Source organism: Oryzias latipes, chromosome 2, assembly GCF_002234675.1.
Source record: "Oryzias latipes chromosome 2, ASM223467v1".
NCBI classification, from domain to species: domain Eukaryota; kingdom Metazoa; phylum Chordata; class Actinopteri; order Beloniformes; family Adrianichthyidae; genus Oryzias; species Oryzias latipes.
In genome coordinates, this window is record NC_019860.2 from 17,489,220 (window position 1) to 17,503,386 (window position 14,167).

The 14,167-nt window shown below is 38.5% G+C and overlaps 2 protein-coding genes across 2 annotated transcripts; one reads left to right on the forward strand and one right to left on the reverse strand.

The window, feature by feature from the left end:
• Nucleotides 1-37: 37 nt before the first annotated feature.
• On the reverse strand, nt 38-7,164 carry LOC101155997. The gene is made up of 11 exons (XM_023963520.1): nt 7,100-7,164; nt 6,962-6,999; nt 5,816-5,869; nt 4,883-5,289; nt 4,555-4,618; nt 3,996-4,402; nt 3,668-3,731; nt 2,941-3,515; nt 2,379-2,516; nt 1,910-2,021; nt 38-191 (listed from the first exon to the last, which is right to left on the reverse strand). Exons 2-11 carry the CDS (start codon nt 6,996-6,998, stop codon nt 118-120), a joined length of 1,932 nt encoding a protein of 643 aa, XP_023819288.1. The 5' UTR covers nt 6,999; nt 7,100-7,164; the 3' UTR covers nt 38-117.
• A 2,291-nt stretch (nt 7,165-9,455) lies between these two features.
• fdx1 (ferredoxin 1) lies at nt 9,456-13,908 on the forward strand. Its single transcript, XM_004066569.3, has 4 exons — nt 9,456-9,951; nt 12,872-12,996; nt 13,064-13,193; nt 13,292-13,908. The coding sequence occupies exons 1-4, from the start codon at nt 9,830-9,832 to the stop codon at nt 13,398-13,400; spliced, it is 486 nt and encodes a 161-aa protein (XP_004066617.1). The 5' UTR covers nt 9,456-9,829; the 3' UTR covers nt 13,401-13,908.
• The last annotated feature ends 259 nt before the right edge of the window (nt 13,909-14,167 follow it).

A 14,167-nucleotide genomic window follows, 5' to 3' on the forward strand; every position in this document is an offset into this window, starting at 1 on the left:
TTTTTACCACGGAGGACTCCAGAAAGACACAGGTATGTAATATGCTCAGTTTTTATTTCAGGCGATTCAGATGGATTATGTTGGGTGGTGGGCTCATGTCCTGTCTGTTTGTGGCTTTCATGCAGTCATTGGGTAGGAGCAGATGGACGCCCTCATCTGATGGCAGTCGGCTGTAGTCCACGAGCTCACACCTGAAACCAAGGGTAGGGACAGATATACTTCAGATGTACCACCTTGTTCAGATTTTAGACTGACCGTAGTGGTTACTAAGAAATATAAAAGTAAAAAAACAAACTCCTTGACTTCCTGTTTGAGGCAGATTTTAGAGGTCAGTTTTAAAAGTTAGTCACTACATTTTTTACTCTGGTTCTAGAAGACTTTTTTTTTTTTTTTTTTTTTATCTTTGTGGTTAAAGGTTGACATTTGGGTCCAAGACTACAACAAACAAAAGCCAACTGAGGTCAAAAGTGTTTTCCTTTGTATTGAAGGCACATGTACGCCCTCAGCAACATGTGTTCAAGCAGTCCCCTTTAATATAAAAATGTCTATTAATATGCATGTACATGCGCATTTCAGGCTTGCGTGTTTAAAACTCAGGTTCGTGCATAGCATGCATTCAGGCTCCACGTACAATTGAACGCGCGTTGCGATTTAAATCAGGTCAAACCTTGACCAGTCAGGGTCTGGAAGTGACTTAAATGGCGTCCCCTTTTAATTCAAGGAAGTGCCAACTGTTTGAAAATTGATGACTGAAGACAAATGAATAATCAGCTGGAATTATGTAATACCAAGTCTTTCATAAATCAGAATAGAGCTGTGAAAGAAACAGCCTGGTGGAAGATACTTTGACATCTTACACTAAGCCTCTTCCATGTGCTAGAATACAGGAGAAAAAAGAAGAAGAAGAAAAAGCCCCTCCCTGTCTGTCCAGTGTGAACACCATGGTCTAAATAGCTGTCGACACCTAAATTCCAGTGCTCTGGTGTTAAAGAGCCGAGCTCTGATTTTATGGCTATCTTGGTAAAATATGTTGTCACCCATCTCTCAAGTTAAAAATAAATAAATAATAATAACGGGCAAAACTGGTAATTGTTGGAGCGCAACTAAAAGTAAGGGGGCAACACACACATGCCAATCAGATGGCCACTCCCCCATTTTTCTACAAACTTAAAATTCATTTACAATGAGATTTATCAAAGAAAATCACAAAAAAACAAGACTTGTTGACTGGTTTGCTGTTCAGTGGGCCCATTCCAGGCTGCCTTGCTTAAATAGTGAGCCATCTAGTGGTTACTTGGTGAACTTACCTGGTTCCATTTTTTTTTTTTTTTTTTATTAAAGCCTGTGTCAAAAAGGAAATAAGATTTATTTGTTTATTGACATGTAGGGTTTGTTTTCCCTGCCTATTCAGCTACGATTCAGTGGTGTCCTATCTGGCCAAAATGGCAGAATTGATGTAATTTGGCCAATTTTTTGGCCTCCAAAAAACAGCAACAAAACCTTATTCTACGTAATTACCGGTACTCACAGGTTTTTATGACCTGATATTATTTTTATTCTGTGTACGGAAAGTGTGTCAGCAGTGTTCAAAAACTGCAAAAGAAATGTGTAATTAAGTCGATACCTAACCAAAATCAGGGAAAATTCTGCATTTGTTGCTATAAGAAATCGATTAAGGATGCTACAAAAAATAAAAATAATAACTTAGATCCCTCTTTGAGCTGAAACAAAGGCCATCCAATTCTAAGTAGAAGGAGAAACTGAGCAGAAGTTATATATAACGATTGAACGCTTAGTAAATTAAAACAAACGAAACTTTAGTTTGCGTCTTTTGAAATTAATGTGTGAGTCTGGAACGACAATTAAATGTATGAACTTCAAAATTTAGGTAAGTTGGGACCAGTCATACCTTTTCTGAACATCTCCACACAGAGAGGCTTGTCAGTATGAATGTTGGGATAACCCGGCATCCATCTGCTGTACCTCCACTCGGATCCATCTTCCCATGATGCCTTCTGGTTCTAAAGGAGGCAAAACACATTCCATAAACACAACCTTCTTTCTTGTTTTCTTTTTCTTAAACTGCCATCTCAGTGGGAAGATGGAAACCATGCAGCACTTCCAAATAAAAGTTCAAAGTTCAATGTTTTACCAAGGTACGAATAACACTATCTATCCTGGTGATAACGTATCTGACGACATTTTCCTTGGCCTTGTTTTAATGCCACAGTACATGGTCAGTCTGCTTTCATCACAGTCATTTTGGATGGTTTCCCATTGCAGTTCTTTTTGATTTCAAGATAAGTTTCGGAGAAAGAGCTCCAACTCCCACTCAGAAAACCTGGAAAGATGGGTTATTAAATATAAGGAGAGCTTACCTTGATGGTGCCTCCCAACCAGGTTGCCATGGGTTTCTTCTTGCCACCCTCTGTCACCAGGGAAACTAGGCGCTTATGCAGATTACTGCTGTTTATAGATACAATTTTGGCATTTGGAGCAAGGTTTTTGCAGACGTTCTGTCCGGAGAAAAGAAAAAAGTTTGTTTGTTTGATTTTGCAAGACCACAACTGTGCAAACTTAAAAAAAAATCAAAAAACGAAGGCAAAGACTATTTCAGTTGTTTATGTCTGCATGGATGAAGTAGAAAGTTATTTTAGTTCTAGAATGCTGTTGACAGTATGGTCAAACAGCTGCTTAAAGATCCCATAAGAGCCAAGAGCTGGTTGACTGATTCTATTTTATATAATGGGGTGGGATTATATAAGTTTGCTTCCTTCCATTCCCTTTCAAGCAATATTTACTAATATGACTAATTATCCTCAGTTTGATAATCATTGTATGAATGTATAACCGATGATTGTATTGTTTTTGTGTATTATTCCTATTTGCTTGAAATAAACCATTTCAAAATCAAAGAAACAAAAAATTGAGAAGCCCTACCTGGGCATCATAGAAGGTCATCAACGTTGGGTTGAACACATAGCAAATTCCATTAATGGCACCCCCTTTACAGAACCCTGTATTCCTTTCAGGTTCGGTTCCCTGTTTGAAACGATATTGAAAAGGTCTGAAGGATTCGGTTCCCTGTTGGAAACCATCATGGATAGGCAAGAAACGCTCAGTTCCCTGTCTGTACCCATCTTTGATAGCCATGAAGCGCTCCGTTCCCTGTTTGTACCCATCTTTGATAGCCATGAAGCGCTCAGTTCCCTGTCTGTACCCATCTTTGATAGCCATGAAGCGCTCCGTTCCCTGTCTGTACCCCTCTTTGATAGCCATGAAGCGCTCCGTTCCTTGTCTGAAACCATCTCTGATTGGCATGAACTGTTCGGTTCCCTGCCTGAACCCATCTCTTATAGCTATGCGCTGTTGGATGTTCTGCCTAGAACCATCTTGAATGGGCATCAAAGGTTCGCTTCCTTGACTGGAACCGTGGAGCAGACGACAGGCAGATGGGGATTCCTCCGTGCAAACCCTGCGACCACCATTCTTTTGGGTTTGGATTTCAACAGGCTCTAAAAGACAGAAGACTTCTTGGTTTTAAAGTTTACTTTGAATACAAGGAAACACTTCATGATTCAGAGGTCATAGTCAGAAAAATCTCAAAACAACAATCCTTCTCAAATACTCTCATTAATTTCAATTAGTCTTCCAGGAGGATCAGTACCTTGACGGAGCTGGTCTGGAACAATATCACGTTTTTTCAAGTGGCTAGTTGGCTGTTGGTTAACCTGTACAGACAAGAATAAAAAACTTAAATTATTTAAAATGTAAAGTTCAGGAAAACAACTCTGTAAGTCAAGCCAGTCTTAAATTATGTATTTTGTTACTGACACTTATTATCTTGGTGATATTGAGTGATAACTGTCCCTGATGTGCCTAAGAACTACTCAAAGCCCCCTGTATGAGATTTGACTACCGTAATTTCAATAGTTGTTTGACTAAGTTGATGATAATAATAATAAAGGAGCAGACATGTACTGGAAGAATCTAACCTTCTGTTCAAAGACGTTCACAGATGAGGGGTTGGACTCAACGCAGTTTCCATCAATGAGCTTTCCTTTACATGCCACTCTCTTGTTGGTGGGTTCAGATTCCTGGCTGGGACCTTGCTGGACAAACATGTAGGGTTCGGTTCCCTGTCTGAAACCATTCCGGATAGGCAGGAAAGGTTCGGTTCCCTGTTTGAAACCATCCCGGATAGACACGAAGGGTTCCGTTCCCTGTTTGAAACCATCTGGGATGGCCATGAAGCGTTCGGTTCCCTGTCTGAAACCATCTGGGATGGGCATGAAGCGTTCAGTTCCCTGTCTAAAACCATCAGGGAGTGGGCGAGAAGACAGGGATTCTTCCACACGAACCCAACCACCGCCATTCTTTTGGGCTGGAACATTAGCAGGCTCTAAAAGACAGAAGACTTGTTGGTTTTAAAGTTTACTTTGAATACAAGGAAACACTTCATGATTCAGAGGTCATAGTCAGAAAAATCTCAAAACAACAATCCTTCTCAAATACTCTCATTAATTTCAATTAGTCTTCCAGGAGGATCAGTACCTTGACGGAGCTGGTCTGGAACAATATCACGTTTTTTCAAGTGGCTAGTTGGCTGTTGGTTAACCTGTACAGACAAGAATAAAAAACTTAAATTATTTAAAATGTAAAGTTCAGGAAAACAACTCTGTAAGTCAAGCCAGTCTTAAATTATGTATTTTGTTACTGACACTTATTATCTTGGTGATATTGAGTGATAACTGTCCCTGATGTGCCTAAGAACTACTCAAAGCCCCCTGTATGAGATTTGACTACCGTAATTTCAATAGTTGTTTGACTAAGTTGATGATAATAATAATAAAGGAGCAGACATGTACTGGAAGAATCTAACCTTCTGTTCAAAGACGTTCACAGATGAGGGGTTGGACTCAACGCAGTTTCCATCAATGAGCTTTCCTTTACATGCCACTCTCTTGTTGGTGGGTTCAGATTCCTGGCTGGGACCTTGCTGGAAAAACATGTAGGGTTCGGTTCCCTGTCTGAAACCATTCCGGATAGGCAGGAAAGGTTCGGTTCCCTGTTTGAAACCATCCCGGATAGACACGAAGGGTTCCGTTCCCTGTTTGAAACCATCTGGGATGGCCATGAAGCGTTCGGTTCCCTGTCTGAAACCATCTGGGATGGGCATGAAGCGTTCAGTTCCCTGTCTAAAACCATCAGGGAGTGGGCGAGAAGACAGGGATTCTTCCACACGAACCCAACCACCGCCATTCTTTTGGGCTGGAACATTAGCAGGGACTAAAAGACAGAAGACTTCTTGGTTAGGAAAGTTTCTTCATGTGCAATGAAATGATAAAGGATAAGACTAGACTCCCACTGATGAACACTAGACTCCAATTCTTGGCCTGTCAAAGTATCTCACTAGCTGATAGCCTTTAACAATCCGTGCCTGAGTGTAGATACTTCAGTTTGTAGATTTCAACTAATGGAAACTAAGCACTGCTCAGTCTGATTCTACTTAAATTGGAACCATTTCCACTAGGTGGCTTTAGTTTTTGGTACCTACTATGTCACGATTTGCGATTGACATAGTACCCATGTGTAATGGTAAAACAACACAAGTTAAATCGAATAGGGGAAATGCAGTCTGTGTTTTAGGTCTGGGTTTGGTAGGTAGGACTATGAAATGTTTGATTACCATTTGCCAAAACAAGCAGGTGGGTAAAAAAATACAAGTATATAAATTGTAGTCTGCTTTGTAGAGCATTATGTGGTGCTAGATAATCAGCGTTAAACCGGTAACGCACCCATGAACATTACTAACCATGATGGGTAGATGGCTTCTGCCTGGGGGCTCCGATTGGAACAGCTTGTAGGTCTGGAAAACCAACAGAGATAATTAACAATTGTAAATAGAGAAATAAATATTGTTCTTGGTACTTTCCAAAATACATACGTGTTTAGAAATTTTCCGAATATGTTGTAGTTGGTTTGATTCTTGTTTGCGCTGCATCAATTTAGGAATTCTTCATCTGAATTTGCGTCAATAATTAACTTTTTTTTAATCAAATTAACATTTACCAGTGTAATAAATCAGTAAAAGTCAAAGTCAATGACTTTATCACCATTAGCAAGGTCAATTGCTCTGATGGGATGAGTGTTGGCGACATATAACCATTTTGACAATACTATGGCAACAAACTGTAAAGAAAAAAAACAAACTTTGAACTCTTCTGTTTCAGTTGTCAAAGTCCTTGGAATATTGATCTACTCTTCTCTTCTCAACTAGTATGATAGTCTTAAATATTTGTATCAAAAATAACCAATAACCAACAGTGAAAGTAAATTATTATACTTAAAAATAGTTCTAATTGTGCCAACGCTCAAAGTCTCCTGTGATTGGCAGGTATTTATGTCCGAACACTCTTTTATATATATATATATATATATATATATATATATATATATATATATATATATATATATATATATATATATATATATATATATATATAGTAATGTATATATATATATAGTAATGTATAATGTATATGAATTATTCTTTGTTGAAATAGATGAAGACTCATTAAGATGAAGATCTAACCCTTTGGCAAACTACCAGAGAGGTCAACAACAAATCACACAACAACACAAGAATAGAATGATAGTTCAGACAATCCAGTATTACACAACACTTACGTGAGTAAGTTATCTTTAAATTACAATTTTTTCCTCATTTAAATTCAAGTAACACTTGCTAAGACTCATTTTTTTGTGAGACTTTAGATAGCACAAAAAGTTATTTCAAAAGTGATGATCTCTAAAACAAAAACACATTAAAAGTCACATCATCTGCAAAGAATATAACCATGAAATCATTAGGAAAAAACGGTTGTTCTTACAGAGAAAACGCAATTTGAACTGTTTTACCTAACGAAAACAACCACATATGAAGGCAGTGAAATCATACCTGACAGTGTCAGGAACAGAAGTGTTAGTTTAAACATCCTGCAAAATAAAACAGCCTTCATTAACCTTTTAGATTAAAAAAAATAGGAAACAAAGTCAACATTTCTAGCTCATGCGATCAGTTTTCCATTTATCTTACCTGAGGCTACAGCGATGAACACTGACAACTCATAAAGAAAGGGAGTGTTTTAATATGCACAAGCAGCCGTTATAAACGCCTACTGAATTGCTCTGTGGATGTTTACTGATTAATCGACATCTCCGATTGCGCACAGATCTCTGATATTTGATGAACTTTGCCTTGGATATTACCTGATAGAGATAACTGATGCTCCAATGAAGTATAAAGAGACCTGTTTATGTAAGACATTTAGCCATAAACCTGCTATTAGACAGCTTACATTTTTAGGTGCTTCATCAATGAAGTTGTGTAGTTTTATATTAGCTGTACAGAACAGAGTTTTTCAAGTTTTTCCAAAAAGATGTCCAAGATAACCACAATTGGGAATGTTTCCTGGATATGTTGGCTTCTTCAGCTGATCGATGCATTACACATTATTCATCCATTCATCAAAAGGCATTTTACTTTATCTCACCTCTTACAGCCAGCTTATAAACACTGACACCTGCTGTTCGCTCACTTACTGATAAAAAAAATATTTTTTGTGCTTCTTCTGTTTTCACTCCTCCTTTATTACTTTTTTTCTTTTGTTTTTTCTTCTTTTTGGCCCCAATTGTAAGTTTCACATGTTTTGTTTGTCCCTGCTCCAAATTTTAGACATAGCTGACTGGTTAATATCAACATCTTTTTCCATCCTCAGTGAATACCTCTCTTGTTGAGGCCTTGTTTCCAGCTGCAGACATTCTTTTTTTTTTGTACACTTCAGACTAATTTGCATGCTTTTGCTGATAGTTGTCTCGTTTTAGAAAGCCCAAACTAAAAACCATAAAAAAAAGGTTCCTTTTTTTGTAAAAATCTAGTAAAGGCAGAAACAGTCAATTAATTCATTGTTTATTTCAGGCTATTTAACATCCCTCTAACTGTAAATCTTTTTTTTTATTTGCTTTTAATGCATGTCTTTGTTTCGTACACATCTATTTTTTTTCCTTTTCTATTTTTCCTTCAAGCCATAGGAAAGGTGAATGGCCCTCGAGTTTACCAAGGGATCCCTGTCAATATTTGTGAACCTGCACACGAGCTGAAACTGGAGATTTCAACAGATGTGCATGGCCAGGGTCATCACTAAAGGATGTTTTGGCCTCTCCTCTACAGGTGGATATACACAATCCTTATCTATCAATAACATCAGAGCTGTCTTTTGAAGTTGGAAAAAAAGGATTAGCTGAAAAATGAGAATTTTATTAGAATTTTGAGATGTTTGTGTTTGATGCATTTGTGTTTATATACTGATGTTGTGGTCAGAAAACTATAAATATGTAATTTGATCAATCCCTTCTTGTGTTAGCAGTCGGGGGGGAAAAGATCAGGATACTTTCAGCCCACATTTGGCATCAACTCGTGCTTTTAACAAGCTTTCTCCTGATTACAGCTTAAAGGTTCAAGGTTGTGTCCGTCGTCTGACGCTGGTTTCTAACTTCCTACTGGTAGATGGATGAGTGTCCTAAAAAGCCCTTTCAATGAACTCTGGTGAGCTATCACATTACAGAAAAGAACCCTATAAAGGCCGTATCACTGATAAAACATCCAGATGACCTGATTAAATTTTTTTTCCATTTTTTTTATTTGCAGTCATAAACCAATGTTGGTACTTTTAGCTTCAGATTAATGGAATAAGATGGAGAAATATGATAGAAAATTGATTTTTTTTCCCATTGTATCTTAGTAAAATATATGTATTTGTTTTGCTTCTTTAAAAGCACATTTATTTTCCTCTGTCTGTTTCTGTTGTAAGAAGCATGACCACTACAATTTTTGTACAATTTAAAATGCATTTTAAGGGTAGTACACTATTAAGCACAACCCTAACCTTTTTTTTCTTTAGGGAATTGGTAACACTAACACTAATTGGTAAATACCCCACTTTTCAGTAAAGAAAAAGACTAGATAAAATGACAAGTTCCTACAGAGAAACTGCCCATTGTCTTAAAAGAATGCTTTTAAATAAAGGCTTTAAATAAAGTCAGTTTTTCAACTCTAACCCAAATTATTGCCCTGTTTTAAAAAGTACTTTTAATTCTTTTTTTCTACAGTGCTCAGTAATTCACCGCATAGGCACGTGCACAGGCGCTGGGCGTTTTTATTCAGTGACGTCAAGGTAAAAAAAATCAACACGCTTCAGGAAAACGATCGTTCCTTTCAAAATAAAAGTGAAATAACACACATTTTCTATCAAATACAGTTTAAACTCCTTTTTTGCATAACCTACATTCATATGTGTAATTAATATTTCTACCACATCGCAGAGTAAGGTGCAGTCTTTTTTCTAATGCGCGAGAAACATTGTTTAGAGTTTTATTTTGACAGTATGAAGTGACGTCCAACGTCTTGTTAGGTGAGGAGTGAAAAAACAGCGAACCGCATATTGAGCGCATATTTCAGCGGCTGTGCGACAGCGTCTGCCTGCGTTGTGTTTAGCAGATAAGGAGGCTCTCCTGCTCCACTCATCACCAAGCCACTTGGTTTCCAACTCGGACGACGATCAGATGTTACGCAATGACAGCGGCAAGAGTGACTTCCTGCAGCTAAAAACCAGCTAGCCCGGCTAGCCCGCTTTGACGTGCTAAGTCAACTGGTAGTAGTACTAGTAGTAGTTCCGCTCGGCGTAGAGCGAAGTTTCAGAGTCCGAACCAAAGTTTCTTCACGTCCAATATTTCAGTGTGAGGGAGGGTCCCGGTTCTGTTCTGGAACATGGCTCTGGTAGCGGCTTTGAAGCGACTAGCTTTCAACAGTTTACGGGGTTATTCGCGGAGGACGGTGGCGGTGTCCGGACTCACCGCTCACAGGAGTTTGACCACCGTACAACCTCTCAGGTATGTCAGTTTGAAATCCTAAAAGAAATATCGATTACCGCAAAACATAATAATTATTTTTTTTTTTAAAAGCTTATAAACTTTAACTAACACAAATTGCTAGCTTTAGCCTCAGATTTAGCCGCGTGCAAATAAGCATGTTAGCCGTAAGTACATGTTATACCTGGATTATTGTTTAGTGAAAAAAGTTTGTAAATGTTCTTCATATGATGGTGATATAACTCTGGAGGTTTTTAAATTGTGTATAATTGATAGAATAGTGTTTGTTCGTCCATTGTTACGTAGCCTTCAGTGTCCCTGAACGCCTCACAAGGTTGTGTTTCTGTGGAGGACCAACAGCTGAACCTCTCAGGGCCAATCCAATAGTATAATTGTTTAAAGTGTGGTGCCAAGCTGCTCAGGTTGAAGGTTTTACCCCCAAATGGCCTTTAAAATGTTTGAATCCTCCCTGCATGAAGCATCCAAGTGAGATGAAGGCTTTTCAGATGTAATTTTCATTTTTCTCCTGATGTTTTGTGGTTCAGGTGAGATAATGCAGCTTATTAGGGTGACATTTTTTTTTATTCTTTAAGGAGATTACTATGGGTTCTTGTTAGGATTAAGACTTCCTCAAAGTGGTTTTATTTAATTATTTGTTTGCTACTGATCAGAGAAGGCCTCACGTTTTCTGATCCTGAAGAGACTTTTTTGTTTATTTTGGGATGGCAGTTAGCAATTAATCCTTAAAAACAGGAGTGCTTAAACTGGTTGAACATTAAAACCTTGAGTTTGATCTGTGAAGATCATGATGTTTCTGGTCAACTAAATGGCCAACCTTCCTATAAAAAACTTTGTTTAGTTTTCAGTGGGGAAAAATATTCAAAAGGTGTTTTAAAATTAATGTTTACAAGCGCTGTCTTAAGTATCAGATGTGTTTCTTCTGCTTTTGTGACTCTAGAATCGAGAAGGGTTTGGAATTTTCCGATCATTTGTCGTGGATTTCCGTGAACCTGTCGACCCCTGAGCCTCTTGGTGTTATGAGTGAATGACCTCCCGTCATCCCGTGTGACAGATTCCCGCAGCAAATCTCATTATGTCTGCCTTTGTAAGCTTTACTTAAAGCACTGTGTCTTTAAAAGATCAGTAGATGATGGAAAAAAAAGTTCAAAAATTAAACTTGCTTGATTGTACTAAACTGTTTTAGGTTTACGTTTGAAACGTTTATCCTTGCGGTTCGTCTGGCATTGCTGAAGGAAACCTCTCCAGGAACTCTTTCAAACTATAAAGAGGCTTTAAAATAACTTGATCAATAATGGCTAACAATTATCCTTCATTTTTGCGATCAATCATAAATATCCAGGATTTAAAGTTAAAACAAATAAATTTGATTTCTTACAAACAATCGTTTCTTTGGGAAGCAGGAGAAATGATCTTTAACCAACAAGGTTTTTAGTGTTTCTGCCTATTACAATAGTTTTTAAAGACGCCTTCAAAAAATTTTTTGTAATTGTGGCATTGATCTTTGGACAGGATTATATGTAAAGAAATTGAGCTAGGAATTGCATTTCCGAGTATTTCTTCATTAAATCATTGTGGAACGGGAACAGAGAAAAAAAAAAAGACCTTATTTGTGACGTTGAAGCTTTAATCGACGGGTCACAAGCTCCCTGCTCTGCTCCATTCCGATGCATCCACTGGTTTACCACTGGATTCATGTACGTCTTTGTTTTCCTCGTCTGGGCTGGAATCAAAACTGTACGCCTGCAGAGCTCCAACATTGCTCTCCATTTTTGTTGCACCGGTAATGTTAGGTAATGGGGATGTGAGAGGCTGTATGCTAGCGGATGAGGGTGTAAACAGAGAGCTCTCAGCATTTGCCAAAAAAACAGCATAATCTTAATTAAAAGACCACTGGGAAGACTTTTATAACAGATGAAAGATGATTGAAGTGGTCTTTACAAATCTTGGTCTATTTTTTTTTTGTTCTCATGTTTTTCACAGGTCACTTTGAACGTCATAAAATCAAAGACGAAGCGACCAAGAGTGAAAAACAAACCCCTAATAAACACCCACTTTCACTTATTAGCTGTCATACCACAAGCTAACCGCTTTAGCCTAACCAATGCTAACTGTAACAATGTACAAAGTGTGATCTGGTTGTGATCTTTCTGCTGTCTTTAGATCTTATTTACTTCTGCTGTTTACTCTCTGTAGTTACTGTAAAACTACCCCGAATAAACAATAGAGATATATTATTTTATTAAAAAATCTTTAGTTTGTAGTTCTGCCTAAATGGACAAAAGATGAACTCTAGGAAGTTCTGAATAAACTAAACTGTAGAAAGGAAATAGCTGCCAAGCTGCAAATTTACTACCCAAAATGTTTGTTACTTTTTTAACTCTCTCCTTTAAATCATGCGACCCAATAAAGAAAAGGTTGTTCAGTTAGTCGCTCTTTCAGTCTCCTACCGACGGGTTTTCGTCCTTTCAAGGTAAATTGATATAAATATGAAAATCCTGGTCACACAAATTCCATGTTTGTTTTTGCGCAGCTTCAGAAATCTTTGTCACATATGTGCGACGAGCTGCTGCATCTTTTTAGGTGGAAGCGCTTTTTTTTTTTTAAGGAGAGCGCAGATTCAGTCACAGGTCATGCTACAGTAAGGAAGGGTCAGCATGCCAGAAGGCGAGTGAAAACTTTATTTAAAATACATTTTTTTAAACATATTTTTTTCTTGGGGTTCATTTCTTTCTGCAATGAACAAATGTGACCACTAGAGGGCAGAATAGTTCTTTAAAAGCGATCAGAGCAGACGCTTACATGACACATGGTGTTTATGGTTAATTTATATAATATCTCTGACGCTTCAGTCTGACTGGGTGTCAGTTCCTCTGCCCACAGTAAGCCTTTTTTATTTAAATTCTTTAAAACTGCGTTCCAGGTCGGAGAACAAAGTGACGGTCCACTTCATAAACCGTGACGGGGAGAAGATCTCTGTGAAGGCTTCGCCTGGAGACACTCTGCTCGACGTTGTCATCAACGAAGACCTGGACTTTGACGGTTTCGGTACGAGAACTCGCAGACTCAGACCGTCGGCCCACCTGGGACGGTATGTAATCCGGCTCTGTTGCAGGGGCGTGCGAAGGAACTCTGGCGTGCTCCACGTGTCACCTGATCTTCAACGAGGAGGTGTACAAGAAGCTCGGGCCGGTCACGGACGAGGAGATGGACATGCTGGATTTAGCGTACGGCCTGACTGACACGTAAGGACCTGCAGTGGGCGTAAAATCGCCATTTTTGTGTCAAAACTGCATCCCGATCCCCTTTGTCTTTTTTTGTTGTTGTTTTGTTTTCTCTGCAGATCTCGCTTAGGTTGCCAGATTTGCTTGACGAAATCCCTGGACGGCATCGTCGCTCGGGTTCCGGAGAGCGTGGCCGACATCCGGCAGACCAAAGACGGCTCGTCTTAACGGCCGAAAACATGGACGTAGGCAGTTTAGAGCGTCCGGTCACGGGCCAGGAAAACGGGGTGTGCACCATGGTAGGTTTTCAGCGTGGCTCTCACAGAACCGTCCTCATTTTAAAATTAGAGGCGAAATATTTTTACAAATCTGAAACTAGCCAGCAGATCATATATAGATGTATATATAAACTGCTGTCCAGCTAAAATGAACTAATATAGAACTAAAATCTGATTTATTGAAAAAAGACCAGGTTTTGCTGCACCTTTCTTCCACTGTTTTAACAGTTTCTGGCTAAATTTGCACCAAATCAACGTTTCTCGTCGGATCATTTATTGACTGAAATGTTCCGGAATGGATGCCGCCATACGTCTGGCGCCTCAAACGACAGCCGCACCCCAATCTTCTGTGTTTTTATTTTTTTTCCTGTATGATCACACATTTCTGCCATGATTGTACATAGCTAGAGCACATCTGTAAAAACATAATGATAAATAAAATAAAAAATCCACCTTTTTAACGGAGTCTCGAACTGTTCAATTTTAAATTAAAAGGCTTGGGGGGAACAAAACTTTTATTTTGAAAGATTGGCAAGAAAATGGTGGTACAGGAAAGAGGAAGCTGCATTGTTGGCAACAAAACAGAAACAAGCACAAATATTTACATTTCCTCGTTAGGACTAGAATGAATTGAGCTTCGGCAGGAAACAGGAAGTGAATAAATAAAAGCGGCGAGGTTTCTAGCATGGCTTAAGAGTTCCTTTCTTCACAGTAAGA

Coding starts and splice junctions, on each gene's coding strand:
- fdx1 (XM_004066569.3), top strand. CDS start 9,830: ATGGCTCTGGTAGCGGCTTTGAAGCGACTAGCTTTCAACAGTTTACGG. Junction 9,952..12,871: donor ACCACCGTACAACCTCTCAG/GTATGTCAGTTT, acceptor ACTGCGTTCCAG/GTCGGAGAACAAAGTGACGG. Junction 12,997..13,063: donor CCTGGACTTTGACGGTTTCG/GTACGAGAACTC, acceptor GCTCTGTTGCAG/GGGCGTGCGAAGGAACTCTG.
- LOC101155997 (XM_023963520.1), bottom strand. CDS start 6,998: ATGTTTAAACTAACACTTCTGTTCCTGACACTGTCAG. Junction 4,403..4,554: donor TCCAGACCAGCTCCGTCAAG/GTACTGATCCTC, acceptor TCTGTCTTTTAG/AGCCTGCTAATGTTCCAGCC. Junction 2,022..2,378: donor GGTTGGGAGGCACCATCAAG/GTAAGCTCTCCT, acceptor TGCCTCCTTTAG/AACCAGAAGGCATCATGGGA.